Consider the following 16,904-nt stretch of genomic DNA (forward strand, 5'->3'; position numbering starts at 1 on the left):
ACTAAATAACACATTCAAGCAGAGAAGAGAGGCACATACGACGTTGAGACTCTATGCATGGATTTTAACTCCTCAATCATATTATGTTTCTCTTCAGCACTGCAGGTTGATCTCAGCGAGACTCTGGCCGTCTTCAAATACTTGGAGTTTACTACAATGAACCTTATGAGTTCTTTCTCGTCTTCTCTTCCTGCATATCTTATCCATTGAAAGATCTCGAGATGAGACGACAAACATGTGGGAACAGAACCCGGTTTGGTCCATCAAATTGGGACGTTGTCCGTCTCATATTTACAGTTGATCATAAGAACTTTTAGTTTAGGACAATTAGAGAGCAAAACCACAAGTGATTCACACAAGTTTGTGCTGAATAGTCTTATATTACACTCTATAAGTCGAGAGTACTTAACGGCGCCGGTGTTATACCACGGAACCACCACTCTTTTGTCCGGAACTAAAACCAGACACTTGATCCCCGAAAGATATCTCAGAAAGTTGGCATCAGGGTTGAAGTGAACATCAATAGATGCTTTAACAAGAAGAGGCATATACTCAATCGAGCAAGAGTCTCCCATCGAGTCAATGATCTCTAAATATACTAAAGCCGGGGTGTCTATAACCAGAGACCTTGCAGTATCATCTTCCGTGTAATCTTCTCCTTGAAATATTGGATGCATATACGATAATCTCAGTAAAGAAGGCACTTTCACGCTAAACTTTCGCACATTATCATCCACATCACGAGGTCGAGTCACTCTAAGACACTTGAGAACCGGACAACTTGATAAAAGCCTAACTTGAGAGTCTTCGTCTTTGTACACAACATGATGGAGATTAAGATGTGTAAGTGATGGGAGAGAAACCGGAGAAGGAACGTCCACCAGAATCTTGCTGGAAAGACTCAGTCTCGCAAGGTTTTTGCACGTGTAAAGGCTCTGAGGCATTCTGGTCGGCTCGCTATTCCAGAGGAGCTGGAAATCTAGCCGACGCACGGGACGATCAAGTGCTTTTGCAACCCACTTTACAACATTAACATCAACAGGACATTGTGGACCGAGTTGAATCGACAAACGTTCTAATAAAGGTGCCTTGTGTTGTCGCATTGATTCGTCAAGGAACCACCAAACGCTCTTGCTTCCGGCGTCACTGTCATTGGTTTCTTTGTAGTCAAGTCTAGGCAACATCGTCCAGACAAATCGCCATCTTTTAGACAAAAACGATGTGGCCACGGCATCTTTGGTCGGAACAAGCAATAATATCTGTATGAGCAAATCGTCACACAACGAACTGATTCTGTCTTCACAAACTCTCTTCTGAATTTTCCGAGGACGTTCGGCTTCTGCCATACTTCAAAACTTAACCCTAGACCTTGGTTACTTCTCGTGTCTCTCTTTGCAAATTAAAAGTATATTTACTTTCCTAGATTTAAAATATTCATTTACTGTTCTTTCTCAAGAAAAAAAAAGGAAAGAAAGATTTATTTCCTTTTACCTTTCCTAGACTAAGAATTAGGTTAACCATAAATTTATAAAAATTCATAATCCTGACATTATTGTTATTATACTATAAAAATACTAAATAAATTAAATTGTTTTCTGGGTTATTTAATTTCTAGAATAACTAACTACAGTTGTATGTAGTAACTAAGTAACAAAACTATGTATATTTCAAAAATTATACTCCTCCATTTCATGAAGAGTGTTAAGATACATATATTTTTTTTCTTCATAAAAAGTGTCACTTTGTAATTTTACACACAATTTACTAACGGAAAATCAAATATAACCATATATATTATTTCAGTTTATTAATGCAAAGAAAATTAGATAAAGTGTAATATAGAAGGGCACAAGATATATTTATATATATTTTTTATTATGTGTGAAAATGTTAAAACGACGCTTTTTGTGAAAAGAACATAAGTTACAACTGTTAAGTGTGTATATTATTATCGAAAAATCACGTTTTAAACTTTCAAAGTGTTACTGATAGCTCTTTAAACCTCGAGAGAATTTCACTAACATTTTTAACCTTTAAAATGATTTTACTAACACTTTAAACCTTAAAACTAACTTTCATTTTTGTACCGCCATAAAAAAGAATGGAATAATAATATCCGTCAACGCGAAATAGTTAAACTATGTTGGTTTAATTTAAATTTTAATTAGTTTTATTTTTTATAAATAAATAAAAGGACAGAAAATAAATTTGCGTTCATCTTCATTGTAGACAAAAATTTTACAACGTTACTCTTCACATTATTAATCCTTTTAATAAATGCATCTCCACTGGATTCTGATTCAAATAGATTGACTTCTCACTGGAAACCAATGAATCTTCTAAATATATTGTCGTCTTCAATTTTACATTTGTCAAATGTTTTAACCTTACCTCTGATTCTTCACTTTTTTTTTGCTTTGATGTATTTTTAACTTTTCTATCAATCATCATAAATAATTAAATTAAATTAAATTAATTAAATAAGTATTTAAATCAAACCAACATAGTTTAACTATTTAACGTTGACGGATATTATTATTCTATCATCTTTCATAGCGGTACAAATAGAAAAGTTAGTTTTAAAGTTTAAGTGTTAGTGAAAATATTTCTAGATTTAAAAGTGCTATTCAATTTCAATGACAATTTGAAAGTTTAAAGTATGATTTTCCTTATTATTACCTTATTATTATCATTATCATGTACGATGTCTGTCAATCTGAGTGGGTTTCAAAATAAAATGTCTCTTTGTAGAGGATAAAAAGAATTGAAATTGAAAACGATGTAAAGAAACAAAAAAATGAAAACTAGACTATCCATTTAAAATTATCAATACCACACCACGCAGTTTCTTCTTCCCTTATCATACACAACAGACGTTTTCATAATGGCGTTCATGTTATTATTCTACAAATCCTTTTTATTTATACAAACAAGATTCATTGAAGGATCGAAACTTCTTATCCAAGGAAGTTCCACTACTCAATCATCCTTGAGGACATGTTCCCAGTCCGAGGCCGGACTCTCGTAGCCTTTTCCGGATGTAGATGGTTCTGTATCAACGCCGCATGTCTCTATCTGAGAATTTGCAGGTACTGTTAACATCGAAGCTGACCAGAGACGATCACGCACTCGTTGCTGGTCACTCTCTGAATCTGGATCCATATCTAAGCTGTTGAGAGATTTCTGCACTTGTTCAGCTTCCCGGCGTTTCAGTATCTGGAATCTATTCATAACGTCACCCACATGACTGCTTCTGCCAATATTAGCCATCTCCGGAGCTTCTGGATTCTCCTCCTGGTCACCCATTATTGTCTCTGGGGAGTTTTGAGTCTTGAGTTTGCGATTTGTTTCCTGCTGGTTAAGAATCTGAAACCGGTCCATAACATCAATGTCTGAATCTGGGAACTTCTGAGACTTGAGTTTGCGCTCTGTTTCCTGCTGCTTCAGAATCTGAAATCGGTCTATAACATCATTATGTTTGTTCTCTGTAGTAGATGCAGGCGATGTCTGCTGTATCGCATCCGGTATCTTCCCAGAGGCTGCAGCATCATCAGGCCTTATGTTTCCATGAATGGTGTGTTCTAAACCACCCGCAAAGCTTCTGGAGATAAGCGATAATACCGCATCCACAGGGTCTGAGTTGAATCTAGAGCTTTGTGGGGCATCATGACTCATTGTTACTACATTTTTCCCACAATTGCTTCCATGTTCGATGATCGATTCAGTTGTCTCCTGCTCTGCATTTGCAGCGTTCATGATGGGAACCGATTTCTGGGGGTTAAGAGAAGGTTCCTGCATAAAGGTTCCTGCATCTGCAGAGATCTCTGGGATCAAAAGCAAGAACATAAATGGTTAAAACATAGGTAAAACAAATACATTTGAAAGTTATTCCCAAAATGATGCGCAAGGTAAGCATTTATAATCCTATATCCTAAGCATGACTAAACAACCCTTTAGCCCAGGTTTAAATTTGGTACGACAAAGTTAACCTATAACCGGGTTAAATCCGATCCATAAAACTACCGCCTGCCAATCTCAGAGATAGATACAAAACTGATCTACAGATGATTTACATATTTTCGTGAAGGACACGAGAGAAACAGCATCCTAATCACCTCTACTGTCACTTTTAGTGTTTAACTGCATGTGGATCTGTTATAAGCAAATTAAGCATACTAGCATAGCAGTAGCATCGATTATGGAGAAAATGCACTTGCAATGCTAGTCACAAATAATATCAGACAGATGAGACAGTTTGAAAGTTACATACCTTTATCGTTAAATTTAAGATTACCAATCTCGTTCTTGATCCGATGATACCGAGCCATGCAAGTTGTGGAACATAAGACAGCTTCAGTTTCGAGCCAGAGATTCTTGTACAAGAGAGTTTGTGGGTGGTTTTCTTCACCATCAGGAAAGTTGGAAGCAAGTATGTTCTTAATACTCTGCAAAGTTAAGATTCAGTAGGCAAGAATTTACAAATGATGCAGATGCACACAAATACTATGTAGGTAAGATACCTGGGTCATCTCATTCTTATCCACCGGTTCTTTGACGCCTAGGCTGTCTAGTGGCTTGAAACTAAACCCTTGAAAGCCTTTAACAACTCCCTTTGCAGCCTGAACAAGGACACCGTTGAACAACCAACAGAAAACAAGAACAAGCAATGCGTTTCATTTTAAGAAAAACGAAATAGGTCGGGAACATGGCACAAATGAAGACTTTACGCTCATGTGAATATTCTAGTTATCACAAGTGGTGCTCTAGATCATAAATACATTATTGTTTCATAGAGTATGCATATTGTTTTTTTCTTAACTTCTAGCTGTGCAATCAGAAAATGCCGGGGTCAAACTGTAGCATACCTCAGGAATGTCAACCACGTTGGGACAGGTAACATGCGCAGCTTGATTTGGAAATGACGCTTCCCCTGCGGTTGGCTTATTATCAGTAATTTTCTTCAAGCACTTAGTGAGATTATCTACTACTTTCTCAAGGTTCTCAAGTTGCTCCAGCTTCAGCCAGCTTCCATTGTTAAAGCATTCATAAACAAGCACTTCTGACAGACTATGCATGGCATTAACCACGGAAGAAACTCTTGGAGAAGACGTCGGAGATGGGAAATCTTCTCGATCGCATAAGTGCCTTTCAGGTGATCGGCCAGTTGAGACATCATCTGCAATAGATCTACTACTCAAATCGAGACCTAGATCTGTCAACAACCTGGTCTTCTTATCTCTACTCATTATATCAAATGTTTGTTCCTGGAGCTTACAAGACTTTTGGTCGGCTGGAACAGCTTCACTAGGTTGATTAGTACTACATTCGAAAGGGGGTTTATAGTTGACAGCTGATTGAGCATTCTCACTATCCGCTTTCATTGCACCACGTGACTCACTTCCCATAGAAAACATCGTGGGAGCTGAAGGTCCCTCAGAAGACACCACGAAGTGGCTCCAAGAACGAGACTCGTCACAATTTAAATCTTCAATTGCATTCTTCAAGGAGCTCTCAGAAACACCATTCTCACCGTCAGCAACCAAAGTATAAGGCCTCTGATAAAGAGAGGAGACACCACTACCTTCCACTTTATCCTTAATCAGTGACATCGAGGAATTGATATTAGATAGTATCGTGTGGGAAGATCGCGGACTTCCCAAACCTTGCGAGCCAACTATATCAAGATTATCGGGCAAAGGCTTAACATGACCAGTAGCTTCACCATATCCAAGCAAAACATCAAAGTTAACCGGTTCAATCGAAGAACCACGCAAGCTGGACTGAGCTCCTGTGATATCCTCAGGCGCATGACTACAAACATCACTGTTGCTCGGGAACGATCTCCCATCTCCTACATGAATACCTGTCTGACTTCCATCAAAGACAGCTTGTGTTTTCAAATTCGACATTGACAAAGACGAATTACAATCTGTAACAAACCCGTTAGGCTCCACACGAAAACCAGGGACAAGATTCATAGTTTCAGGTCTTCTATCTGAGCCAGGAAAGTAAGATCCAGGACGGTTCTCATCACTAGAAGCGTAAACACCAGAAGACGTGATAGGAGTAAAGAATGGCTCCTGATGAGGAATTCGGATTAGCATATCTGCATAAGAAGACACAGGAACTAACGTAGCTGAGTTATTATAGCTAGGCAACAAGTTCAAACGTTGCCTCTCAGTGGGATGTGACACAAAATCAGATGTTGATTCCCTAGAAGAGTAAAATCCACTCGCTGATAACATGTCTTTATAAGAAGAATCTTCAACCCTGGTACCATAATTTCCTGCAAAATTACAATACACACTTTAACTACTCATGCTCCATTCAATTCAGTACACTACAAGATCATTATCATATCCCAAACATGACGAGTGAAGATTCTAAAATCGAACTTAGCTATCAAGAAAAGATCAAACCACAAACGAAGTCTTATCAAATCTACAGTTTTGGAAACCATCACAGTACAGTTAAACCCCAAATTAGTCTTCAAAAAAAAAAAAGGGGGGGGGGGGGGGATTTCGAATCATACCAGGTCGAGTACTAGTGTCAGCGTAAAACGATGACGAAGGAGTCTGAGAGCGAGAATTTTCACGATACGTTGGGCTATTCGACCAATCAGCAGGCGATCGTTGATAAGAGCCATGATAAATCATCGGATCAAACAATTGTGGGGTTGGATCATAGGTATCATTAACCGGAGTTCTTGTCAGAAACGGCGGCGTAGAAGCTGGAGGAGGATGTGGAGACGGGGAAGAAGAGAGCCAAAACGGGTACGGTACTCCAGAGGAACCTCCATATCCAAATCCATCGGCCATCGTTTTCTCACCAAACAAAAAACGAGGAAGAGAGAGAGACTGGTGAAGAAAAAAAAAAGTGAAGCTGCAGCTAATAAGTGTTAATAAAATGTCAAAGTTTAGCTTCTTAATGGGCCTTTTAATGATCTATAGGAAAGCCCTATAATATCTGTAGTTATCTAAATGAGAAATGAAAAAACATAAGTCTAGTTGATTGATCGTAATCACTGATTAATATAAAATGCAGATAAGTTCCGGAATGAGTAAAATATATCAATTTAGATAATTATTTATTTGTTTCCTATCAAAAGTTTCGGTCTATGTTTTCGTTTATTTGGCCGTTGTATTATGTTTGGCCTGATTAATAAAACCCCAATTGACAAAAAAAAAAAAGTTCAATATTCATTTGATATAATATTCCTAATCTTATAAAGAAATTACATTTTATAAATTTTACATCTATATGTTATCTTGCAGTAAATTAGTAAAAAAAAAAGTAGGGTAAAAAAGTCAAAAGTTACACTTACATGTTGATGTTTGGGACACTTCATCAATTTTAACGGTCTATACTCCATATGTTTACAAGCTCACAACTCTCACACGTCACCTTTCCTTATATACACTCTTGACCAATGGGCATGCTCTTATAAACAACAACAACCTCTTCGGTCTTCTTCCGCTAAATACCCTTTTTTTTTTTTTTTTTGCGTTGTCTCTCTATTTCAAAATCAATATCTTCACCTAAAAAAGCTCAATAACTAACAACAACCAAATATTATTCTATACTAATTGATAATGTTGTCCTAGAGTCGGAAGACGTACGGATTATGAAACCAAGAGAGACCACTGATCAGAAGGACAAAAGTGATACACGGTACGCAATCTTTTTTTTCTTCATAGGAAAATGTGTTTAATTTAGACAATTCTTAATTCTAATGTTAGGGGCCTTTTAGTTATTTTGTTGTTTTGATTACTACTATAAAGGTTCAATAATTTTGTCCTTCAAGGCATTATTATAAATAAAAAAACGAATGGCTAACGACTACGTTTCCTCCTCTGTTCTGCTTCTTCTTCTTACTCTCCTTATCTTTTTCTACAGTCAGCCTACTGATTCTGCATCTATCGTTAAGTTTCTTCCTGGTTTTGATGGTCCTCTTCCCTTTGAGCTCGAAACCGGGTTTGTTCTTTTCTTCTTCCTCGCGTGATTAATAATATAAAATCTTAGTGTTTGGAGATTACTCTAATAGTGTGTGTGTATGAAAAAAGGTATATTGGTGTCGGTGAGGAAGAGGAAGTGCAACTGTTTTATTATTTCATCAAATCTGAGAGGAATCCAGAAGAAGTTCCTCTTCTTCTCTGGTTAAGTGGAGGACCTGGCTGCTCTTCTATCTCTGGTCTTCTTTATGAGAATGGTTATTATATCTTCAACCTTCAACCTTCATTCTTTCTACTCATCTTATTCTTTTTTGATACAGTATAATAAACACATGTGTTAAAACAGAACCATATGAAATGATAAGATCACATAGAGAGTCAGACAAAACGACGTGTAAATAGCACACATCCACATCCTCTCTGTTTTGTTTTACGTAGACAACAGTGGATCTCGTATGCTTTTTCAAACCGCGAAAGATGCCACCTTTCATACGTTTTTACTTTTTAGATTAGACAAAGTTACAAAACACACCCTTAACTTAAGCCTTGAAATATCACAAAAGGTCGAAGAACAAAATCAGCTGTTCCAGTTTGTGGTCCAATCTTTTCTCACAAGTAAGTACTAGAGTTCAGATTGGTTTCCTTTAAGCTTCATCCTCATGTTGGAATCAGGGCCTGTGACTGTAAAGCGTGAGGTTTACAATGGAACTCTTCCTTCTTTGGTCTCTACAACATATTCATGGACTAAGGTAGTACAATTTGTTTGTACGTACTCATATTACGAACTCAAAACCCAATGGTAAAATGCTTTGGTCGTTGAAGTTGTGCATCCTTTTTTTTCTCAGGTTTCGAGTATAATATATTTGGATCAGCCCGTTGGAACTGGCTTCTCCTACTCAAGAACTCAACTTGTTAATAAACCCAGTGATTCAGGAGAAGCCAAGAGGATCCATGAGTTTCTTTACAAGGTCAAAAGACTAACACAAATGTTAATTTCTTGAGAAACATATCTTCTTTATGCATAGAACCTTTAGAAGTAATAATTTAGTTTTTGGTAGTTGTGCAGTGGCTAGGTAAGCATCAAGAGTTTCTCTCCAACCCTTTCTATGTCAGTGGAGATTCTTATTCCGGTATGGTCATCCCGGCAATCGTTCAAGAAGTCTCAAAAAGTATGAGCCATCTTATTTTTGCATATCAACCTCCAAGCCCTTTTCTTTGAATCTAGCTCGTTTCTTTATCAAAGTATAAGCACTTTGATGCAGGAAATTATTTATGTTGCAAACCTCCAATAAATCTTCAGGTTCGTTTGTATTTTGCTTCTACTATATAATATACTTTATGGAGCGTTAAAAATTTGATAGCTGTCGTCCTTGGTACACTGACAAAAACAGGGCTATGTTCTTGGAAACCCGTGCACAGAAAGTGAAGTGGATAAAAACCATCGTATCCCATATGCTCATGGAATGGCACTGATCTCAGATGAACTCTATGAGGTATATATGAAACCTGACATGCTTTTTTTTGTTTCTTATCCATCCCCACAATGAAAGTTGATTACAAGCAGTTCAAAACTCTTCTTTTCTTGCAGTCAGTGAAGAGAATATGCAAAGGAGAATATATAAATGTTGATCCACGTAACACAGAATGCTTGAAACTCGTGGAAGAATATGAAAAGGTACTCACACACTCTTTGGAAAATTTAATTGATGTAGTTATGTTATGTCTACCTGGTAAAACTCATCTTTAATATTCAGAATTTTGTGGTTATTTATAGTGCATTGACAGAATAAACCAACCACTTATACTAACGCCAAACTGTGAAGAGACATCTCTTGATTGCTATGTAAGTAATCCATCTTGTCTTCTTTAAACCACTAAGAAAAAAAAAGTATTTAACAAGGTTGCGTTTACAGGCGTATCGGTCTTTGTTAACAACCTACTGGGCCAATGACGAGAATGTGCGTGGAGCTCTTCATGTCAATAAGGTATTATACATGAAAAATGTCAATATATTCAGGTTATTGGTAACAAAGTGTCAAACTCTTTAGGAGGATCTATGATATTGCAGGGGAGTATAGGGGAATGGGTGCGCTGTAATTGGGGGATACCATACACTCATGACATTAAAAGCAGTGTACCGTACCATATGAATAATAGCATCGATGGCTATCCTTCTCTCATCTTCAGGTCAGATTTTTAATTATAATAACCTCTTCCTTTTGAAAGAGTGCTTCAGGGTTCAAGACTTTTTTGTGGTTTTTTTTGGGTGGACAGTGGTGACCACGACATGATGGTGCCTTTCCTTGGAACGCAAGCTTGGATTAGGTCTCTTAATTATTCTATCATTGATGACTGGAGACCTTGGATGATAGGCGATCAGATCGCGGGGTATTGCTACCATTTGTGTATTTATTTATATAGGATGAACTCAATCTACTGTTTGTTTGAGCTCATTCATTAGACTCGCGTTTTCTTTGTTGTAGATACACGAGGACTTATGCCAATAAGATGACATTTGCTACAATCAAAGCAAGTCTTTTTCCCTCTACTGAATATTTACTCAATGTTTAGACATTATATTTCTTAATTGATTTGTGGGCTTTGATTAGGGAGGAGGACACACACCAGAGTATAAACCAGAGGAGAGTTATATCATGTTCCAAAGGTGGATCAGTGGACAGCCTCTGTAACATGAAGCCAGAGTTGCTATTCATAAAGCGATTCTACATTTCTTGAAAAATGCAGAACTCTGCCTTCATGTTATATAGAATGTAAAGTTGCTATATTCAGAAACTAATAATAATGTATTGATAACTAGTATTATCAACCCATGTAATAAAATTGAAACGAAAGTTTAGTAAAATACATAACGACAAACAACGGCAAACAGTTGAGCTGTTTAAATCCTGAATTCATCACACACAAAGTTTCCAGAATAGCACATTCAAAACTAGCTTACATATATTGGAGTATCTGTGAATTTCCACAGATACATGGCAGAGTGGCCTTACGGCTTCGAACATTACCTTTTAGAGACGTTGAGCAAGAAACTTGGCCAAAGAATCAACAGGCTTGGCTGAGTCGATATTTCCCATTTCCCGTGACCGGATTTTGATTCTTGCAAGATAATCAGCTGCAATCCAAGCAAAACTCAGCATCACCGCATGACTAGACGACTCATCTGGATCTTGCAGCTCTAAAGACTTCTTCACCCACTCGGGATGGTAAGTGACATGATACCAAGCTGAAGCCTTTTTCTCATACAAGATGTTTTTTTCCTCATCGCTGAGATTTTCCTGGTCCGGGATTGTTCCCTCGAATACTTTTCTGAACTCCTTTTTGAGGGAGTTATAAGAATGCTTCAATCTTTCTTTCAATTCCCCTTGTTTCTTACTAGCGTATTTCGGCATCGACCAGATATGGCCCGTCACAATCTCTTCCTCTTTCTGAACCTTGTATTGCCCAAGAAGACCAATGAGCTGCCCGTCGTAAGAACATTTGTGACCCCATGCCTCGGGGATCAGATCTGCGAATCCAGGTATTTCAAGATCAGTGTCATAAGGGATGTCACTTGGGTCTGGGATTTCTTCTGAGGAAGCTTCTGCATCTTCATCATACACTTCCTTTACCCTTCTGTAAAGCCGACCCAAGATTTTGTTCGACTTGTAAGTTTGGTAGTCTTCTTTCCCCATGAAATCTGGGTAGAGTTTTGGTTTTAGGTGGAAGGGCATTGACACAATTTTCCCTGTCTTCGGGAAATCAACTGCAGTGGCAGCTAATTCTGCCAGTAGCATACATTCTTCGTCCATGGCTCCATACTCACTTCTATCAGCATGAACGACGTGTGCATTGCAAATTGTACCCAAATGCTCATTTGCCATGTTTCTTGCAAAGAAATCTATTATATCCTGTAACAAAAGAATTAGCCAAGACTTGTTTTGCAGGTTACAAGAAAAGAAATTAAACAAAGAATTGACAGACGCTAGCATCATGATACTGCACTTGATAATAGCTAAACAGTCACAGTTAGGCATGCCGAAAAATTAAATCAGAATCAACAATATGTGACGAAATTTTCTTATATGTCATCATCTTAGCTCCTGCAGGATGGACACAGTATGCTGTTAATAACCCATACCATCCAATCCATGAACTCAGAAGCAAGCACAAATAATCACTACAAGCATCCAAAAACAAACAATCCAGCACTTTCAGAAAAATCAGAGAGTTATACTGGAATCACCTATCCATCTTATCTCAAGCGTCATCATTTCAGCTTAAACGGAATAAAAGTGGGAAGTAGATATTGACCTGGTGGTTGACAGCACGGCCTAAACTCTTCTCTTCAGCTGCATCATAATGCATGGCCGGAAAGCTTTTTTTGCTGGGAGGGATGAGTTTCTGATCCCAAGCCACAAAGTACAGGTCCCCGTCAAGATCACTGCCAGAAGCTTCGTTTGTATGGGGCCTATCACCTTTCTGAGGGAAAATAAGGCAGTCATACATGTGATGCAGCTGGGGTACATCAACAGCTTCTAAAATCCTTACATCCCCTGGGTGAAGACAAGGATTCTTGGCAATGGCTACATAGCCTTTAACTACTTGCAGATCTGTCTTTGTCTCCTTAAAACGAGACCCATGTTTGGAGAAACAATTTTCTAAAGACGGTTTTGAGACTTGGATAAAGCATTGTCCCTGTTCAAGTATCCCTGCTTCGTCAAGGCAACCCATCAGCCACCTTCCTGAAGTAACAAAAATACGAGATTTTTCTCTGAGACCCCAGAGTTGTGCAATTCTGACTGAAGACAGCATTCCACGTAGATGTGGCTCAGTTTTTGGTTTGAAACCTGCACTTAGCATGATAGCTGCAGTGTTCCCCTGTTCAGCACATGATGCTGTTAGAACTTCAAATGCAACATCGGTATCATCAAGGATGCGGTTCAGTTTACAGAGCATGGATTCCTGCATATCCCAGAATATTTCATCCGGAACACCTAGTACAGAAAGGAGAGTAATAATCTGCCGGTTCAAGAATCCAGGTTGAAACCTCGTCCAGGAACAGATCTCTAAGATAATATGTTTGGAATTGAACTTCTTCATACTGTCTCGAAGGGCTAGCCGGATTCCATCACCTTTTGATGGCCAACGAGCAACAACTCCTTTGAAACCTGCGTAACGTATCTGATAAGCACAAGGGGTGTAGTGCACATCCAACCTAAGTTTCTCCATTACTTCGTCAGCGAGGTCAGGTGTGATTGTACCAATTCCATCAGAGAAAACATACCCATTTCTCTCAATGTCTGGAAGCTCGGTGTCAACCTCGTGAAGCATGACATCTACAGTGGCATATGTGGAGGAGAAGCACAGTCCCATCCTAGCAGCACATTTTGCCACATTCTTGTCTTTGAACTTCCCCATCCATGTTTTTATATCTGACACTCTTGTTTTCCCGTCTTCAGCAAAGAACCAAGCAGAGCGGTCTCTCAGTTGATTGGCTGAGAATGCTAGAAAACTATATTTTCTACCACATAGTTTAAACCCATCGGTTAATATGCTCTTCACTCTTTTGAAAACGTAAGTCTTCTGAGAGAAAGAGCTTGATGTCAGATCCTTCACAATAGGAGCGACAAAGTAAGAGAGAACATTCGAATTTATGGTCTGCATACTTTCATCCATGAATGTTACGCGCAAAAATCTTTCCGCAACAGCTTTGTATTTCCTGAGTACCCTGTTGGAGAGCTCAACTTCTGGGGGTAGGCAATGGGCTCTGGTTGGGGTAATCACTAACCTTCTGATCTCAGAGATATCCTCAGATTGTTCATGACTCCCTAAAAGCTTGGGATTTTTCTGAATCCATTCCTGAACAAGCTTCAGCCTCTTGTACGCATCAAAAACTGGTCTTTTATAGGTACAGAGATGCTTGAGAGAGGCTATATTGACATCTCTGGATTGGTTTCTGAGAAGATCAAAGAAACGCTCAGTCAACTGAAACTGGTTAAAAACCCCTCTGTGCAATACCGAGTTTACTAGGAACATGATCTCAAAGGAGATTCCTTCCTTGTGATGAATGCAGAAGAAATGATCTGACACAGGCTCCCCAAAACAAGGCTCATCACGGATCCGAGGAGGCCACCTCACACGTTCCTCTTGCACCCTCCGCATCCTTAGATAATCTAATGCCGTTGTCAACTTCTTCTCATACCGAGGAGATATGAGCACTCGATAAGAAAGACATCGACCGATCGCCCCAACTTGTGTAAAATCAGTGGTACGGATCCAAGGGTCATCATCATCCAAGAGATCGAAAGGAACAGTCTCGTAAATATCATCATCAGCAGTTCTGTACCAGACACGGGGTGAAGAAGCCAGCTGCAAAAGAAGCACAAAGCCATGCAAATTCTTATACTGCCTAACTGTTCTTATGTCTCTCACCAACAACTCCAACTTATAATCACAATTTATCACAGCATGCATCACTGCATCCTTGAAAGAGAACGCAGTGCTCTTCCTGAAACAAAACTTGCAAGTGTTGTCAAAAGGATCTACAAGGAAATCAACCCCTTCAGCTCTCCAAGAAACAAGAAACTCATCCCGGGAAACCAAAGTCCCAATCTCGACCGAAACACCAGTCAACTTATATGGAGTAGTCGTTCTTCTTCTCTGGTTAAGTGTATATGGGTTCTTAGGCCCCAAGCTGACCTTTAAAGGCTGGCCATCAAGGATGAGCTTGCATTGCCCTGCAGCATCCATGGCACGTGCTGTTGATTCAGGAAGCGCGAAATGGACAAACGCATGAGGCTCCACTTTCTTGTAATCATTGATTTTGGGGATTTTTGAAGTGTCTGCGATTTCGAAATTAGGATAAGACCCAGGGGGAGTCCAAGAGTTTTTTAATCTGCATCGCCAAACAAGTCCTACTTCATCTTCGAGGTAATCTGTAAGTTGTTTTGCAGTAGTGGACTCACCAAATCCACCAATGCTTACTTGTGTCACAACCGAGTTCTTCATGTTTCCCTCTGACCCCATTCTCCGTAAAGCCCTAATCCACTGCTCTCCGTTTGGTAGTTGAAAAAGGAAATAATCAAAATTAACAGGCTATAATTTATGATTCCAACTACAAGAGCTATTGAAGATGGGACCAACCAAAAACACTCGTGATTGAATTTAAGGTTTTTTGGAATCAAGCGGGAATAAATACTCAAATCAGGCTCTCGAGACTTACACAGTGAACGGAATCGATACTGAAGACGAAACAGAAGCAACGCGGAGACCGGAGAGAAGATTAGTAAGTGAGTAGGCGCTAAATTAGGAAGGAGAAATCGCCATAGCTGAAAGTGAAACCATGCGTCATGATTATTCTTGACTTCTCCCACTCTCTCTCTCCCAGTTAACGAAAGAGACTGGAGAAGAAGAAGCGCTTCGCTTGTGCTGCTCACGTGCTATTCGTTTTCTTAATTGGGCTTTTAAATTTTGGGCCTTTTTGTATTTTGAACCACACCCATTCGAACCTGTTTTTGTAAGAATAATCCGGATAACTTGATTAGCCTGATTTGGGTAAGTTGAATTAGAAGAATTTCTTTATATTAAGAAAAATGTTGGTGTGTTTTTGTGAAATTTTACTATGTCTCTAAATCAAAGGGGTTGAGAATGAAGACTATGTGGATTATAAGAAAGCTCAAATCATTAAAAATTTAAGGTGCCAATTTTTATTACATCAAAGGTTAAATTGTTAAAGTTTCTATTAAAAAAAAGCTTATCACAAAAATTTCATGGAAAATAAAGCTTATGTGAAATGCCTCACAAACTTAAAGTGATACTGATTACATATAATATAACATATTATATCAATACAATAAAGAGAGAGAAAGTTTCTCTTCTTTCATGACACATCAAATTTTTGGAATGAGCAAAAGTCATGTAAAGAGTCTTGTTTTGTTATGAAAATTAAAGTTGTTTTAGCATTTTAATATAGAAACTAGAAATTTGCAGGAAGCCTTTTAAATATATATTTTTTATAGTAAACAATAACACGACGTTAACATGAGAAAAAAAACAAGCAAACAATAAGAAAAGTCTAAGCAAACAATCAAAAAAAAAAAAGATTTATAACAATACACCAATTCTTTATCTATTTTCAAAAAAATGCACTAATTTTTGGATGCTTAAGAAAATACATGAATTAATTATGTATTCCATTATAATTAATATACAAACTTTTGTACTCGTTAATTTTTAGTTTGCTAACTCGTGATGAGGTTCCTTCAAACAAGTACAAATGAAGTAGATATATATATATACCTCGTTTGAGAAGTTTTGTTAATCGCACTACAAAATATACTTTGCTTCTCTCGAAGAACCTCGTTTGAGATTCTCAAAAATCGAGTCAAAAACTTGTCTATGTATCTACTTCATTTGTAGAGTCAGAAATTGGTTATCGTTCCCTAGAATATGAGTGTCTCCTCACGCTACAACGACATATCAATTATCATCTCACGATATATGACTTTTTTTTCTTTTTCCACTTTGATCTTTGCAGCGTCTTTGATCTCTGATGAGTCGTGATATGATCCCCGCCACCACTTTGGAAACCGCCGTCTTGCTGGAGACTTCACCTACTCCCAGTCATCTTTGGACGGATGGTCTTCTTTGTGTGGTTGAGTATACTCAAATGCCAACGACAAGTGGATTTTCTCAAGAAAAATGGGAATCTATTGGTTAGGGTCGCGTTGACCAACTTGCTCGAGTGCGTGGAAACCATATATGGTGGTGCCATATGAATGCGATGAACCATAACATTCAATCTTGGCTAGAATCCATAATGCCTGCCCCCATCTCTTACGCTCTGATGACTGTGATAAAAGTCATAAATGACAAGTCTCAACACCTTTCGTATGAGTTTTGTACAATGTGAGATGACATGCTTTTACTCTTTATTTTTCTCTCTGTTGTTGT

At 38.3% G+C, this 16,904-nt stretch overlaps 3 protein-coding genes and 1 pseudogene across 8 annotated transcripts; 1 reads left to right on the forward strand and 3 right to left on the reverse strand.

The window, feature by feature from the left end:
* Positions 1–14: 14 nt before the first annotated feature.
* LOC104783960 (putative F-box/FBD/LRR-repeat protein At3g49480) lies at positions 15–1,346 on the reverse strand (annotated as a pseudogene).
* A 1,450-nt stretch (positions 1,347–2,796) lies between these two features.
* Positions 2,797–7,058, reverse strand: LOC104780769 (uncharacterized). Of its 2 annotated transcripts, none has more exons than XM_010505304.2 (5): positions 6,533–7,058; positions 4,866–6,286; positions 4,521–4,619; positions 4,271–4,445; positions 2,797–3,824 (listed from the first exon to the last, which is right to left on the reverse strand). In XM_010505304.2, the coding sequence occupies exons 1-5, from the start codon at positions 6,816–6,818 to the stop codon at positions 2,980–2,982; spliced, it is 2,826 nt and encodes a 941-aa protein (XP_010503606.2). In that variant the 5' UTR covers positions 6,819–7,058; the 3' UTR covers positions 2,797–2,979. The 2 variants fall into 2 exon arrangements, with proteins under 2 accessions (XP_010503606.2, XP_010503607.2); XM_010505305.2 differs by having other exon boundaries at positions 2,797–3,812; positions 6,533–6,962.
* A 740-nt stretch (positions 7,059–7,798) lies between these two features.
* LOC104780771 (serine carboxypeptidase-like 7) lies at positions 7,799–10,815 on the forward strand. Of its 3 annotated transcripts, none has more exons than XM_087510444.1 (14): positions 7,799–7,974; positions 8,064–8,209; positions 8,625–8,701; positions 8,798–8,920; positions 9,019–9,121; positions 9,215–9,252; positions 9,344–9,445; positions 9,541–9,627; positions 9,727–9,795; positions 9,866–9,937; positions 10,021–10,139; positions 10,227–10,340; positions 10,436–10,485; positions 10,566–10,815. In XM_087510444.1, exons 1-14 carry the CDS (start codon positions 7,829–7,831, stop codon positions 10,640–10,642), a joined length of 1,323 nt encoding a protein of 440 aa, XP_087366570.1. In that variant the 5' UTR covers positions 7,799–7,828; the 3' UTR covers positions 10,643–10,815. The 3 variants fall into 3 exon arrangements, with proteins under 3 accessions (XP_087366570.1, XP_010503611.1, XP_087366571.1); XM_010505309.3 differs by having other exon boundaries at positions 10,436–10,481; positions 10,562–10,815; XM_087510445.1 differs by lacking the exons at positions 7,799–7,974; positions 8,064–8,209; positions 8,625–8,701 and having other exon boundaries at positions 9,011–9,121.
* LOC104780770 (RNA-dependent RNA polymerase 6) lies at positions 10,773–15,390 on the reverse strand. 3 transcript variants are annotated; one of them, XM_087510441.1, is made up of 3 exons: positions 15,175–15,390; positions 12,264–14,999; positions 10,773–11,860 (listed from the first exon to the last, which is right to left on the reverse strand). In XM_087510441.1, the coding sequence occupies exons 2-3, from the start codon at positions 14,976–14,978 to the stop codon at positions 10,982–10,984; spliced, it is 3,594 nt and encodes a 1,197-aa protein (XP_087366567.1). In that variant the 5' UTR covers positions 14,979–14,999; positions 15,175–15,390; the 3' UTR covers positions 10,773–10,981. The 3 variants fall into 3 exon arrangements, with proteins under 3 accessions (XP_087366567.1, XP_087366569.1, XP_087366568.1); XM_087510443.1 differs by having other exon boundaries at positions 10,773–12,129; positions 15,175–15,386; XM_087510442.1 differs by having other exon boundaries at positions 10,773–11,850; positions 15,175–15,373.
* Between the last annotated feature and the right edge of the window lie 1,514 nt (positions 15,391–16,904).

This window comes from Camelina sativa, chromosome 4, assembly GCF_030686135.1.
Source record: "Camelina sativa cultivar CO46 ecotype springtype chromosome 4, ASM3068613v1".
NCBI lineage: Eukaryota > Viridiplantae > Streptophyta > Magnoliopsida > Brassicales > Brassicaceae > Camelina > Camelina sativa.

Excerpts from the sequence above, each read along its gene's own strand:
- LOC104780769 (XM_010505304.2), bottom strand. The coding sequence starts at position 6,818 with ATGGCCGATGGATTTGGATATGGAGGTTCCTCTGGAGTACCGTACCCG. Across the intron at positions 4,620-4,865 it reads ACGTGGTTGACATTCCTGAG|GCTGCAAAGGGAGTTGTTAA; the intron begins GTATGCTACAGT and ends GTCCTTGTTCAG. Across the intron at positions 4,446-4,520 it reads ATAAGAATGAGATGACCCAG|AGTATTAAGAACATACTTGC; the intron begins GTATCTTACCTA and ends TTAACTTTGCAG.
- LOC104780771 (XM_087510444.1), top strand. The coding sequence starts at position 7,829 with ATGGCTAACGACTACGTTTCCTCCTCTGTTCTGCTTCTTCTTCTTACT. Across the intron at positions 9,446-9,540 it reads TCTCAGATGAACTCTATGAG|TCAGTGAAGAGAATATGCAA; the intron begins GTATATATGAAA and ends CTTTTCTTGCAG. Across the intron at positions 9,628-9,726 it reads TCGTGGAAGAATATGAAAAG|TGCATTGACAGAATAAACCA; the intron begins GTACTCACACAC and ends GGTTATTTATAG.
- LOC104780770 (XM_087510441.1), bottom strand. The coding sequence starts at position 14,978 with ATGGGGTCAGAGGGAAACATGAAGAACTCGGTTGTGACACAAGTAAGC. Across the intron at positions 11,861-12,263 it reads GCCGTGCTGTCAACCACCAG|GATATAATAGATTTCTTTGC; the intron begins GTCAATATCTAC and ends CTTTTGTTACAG.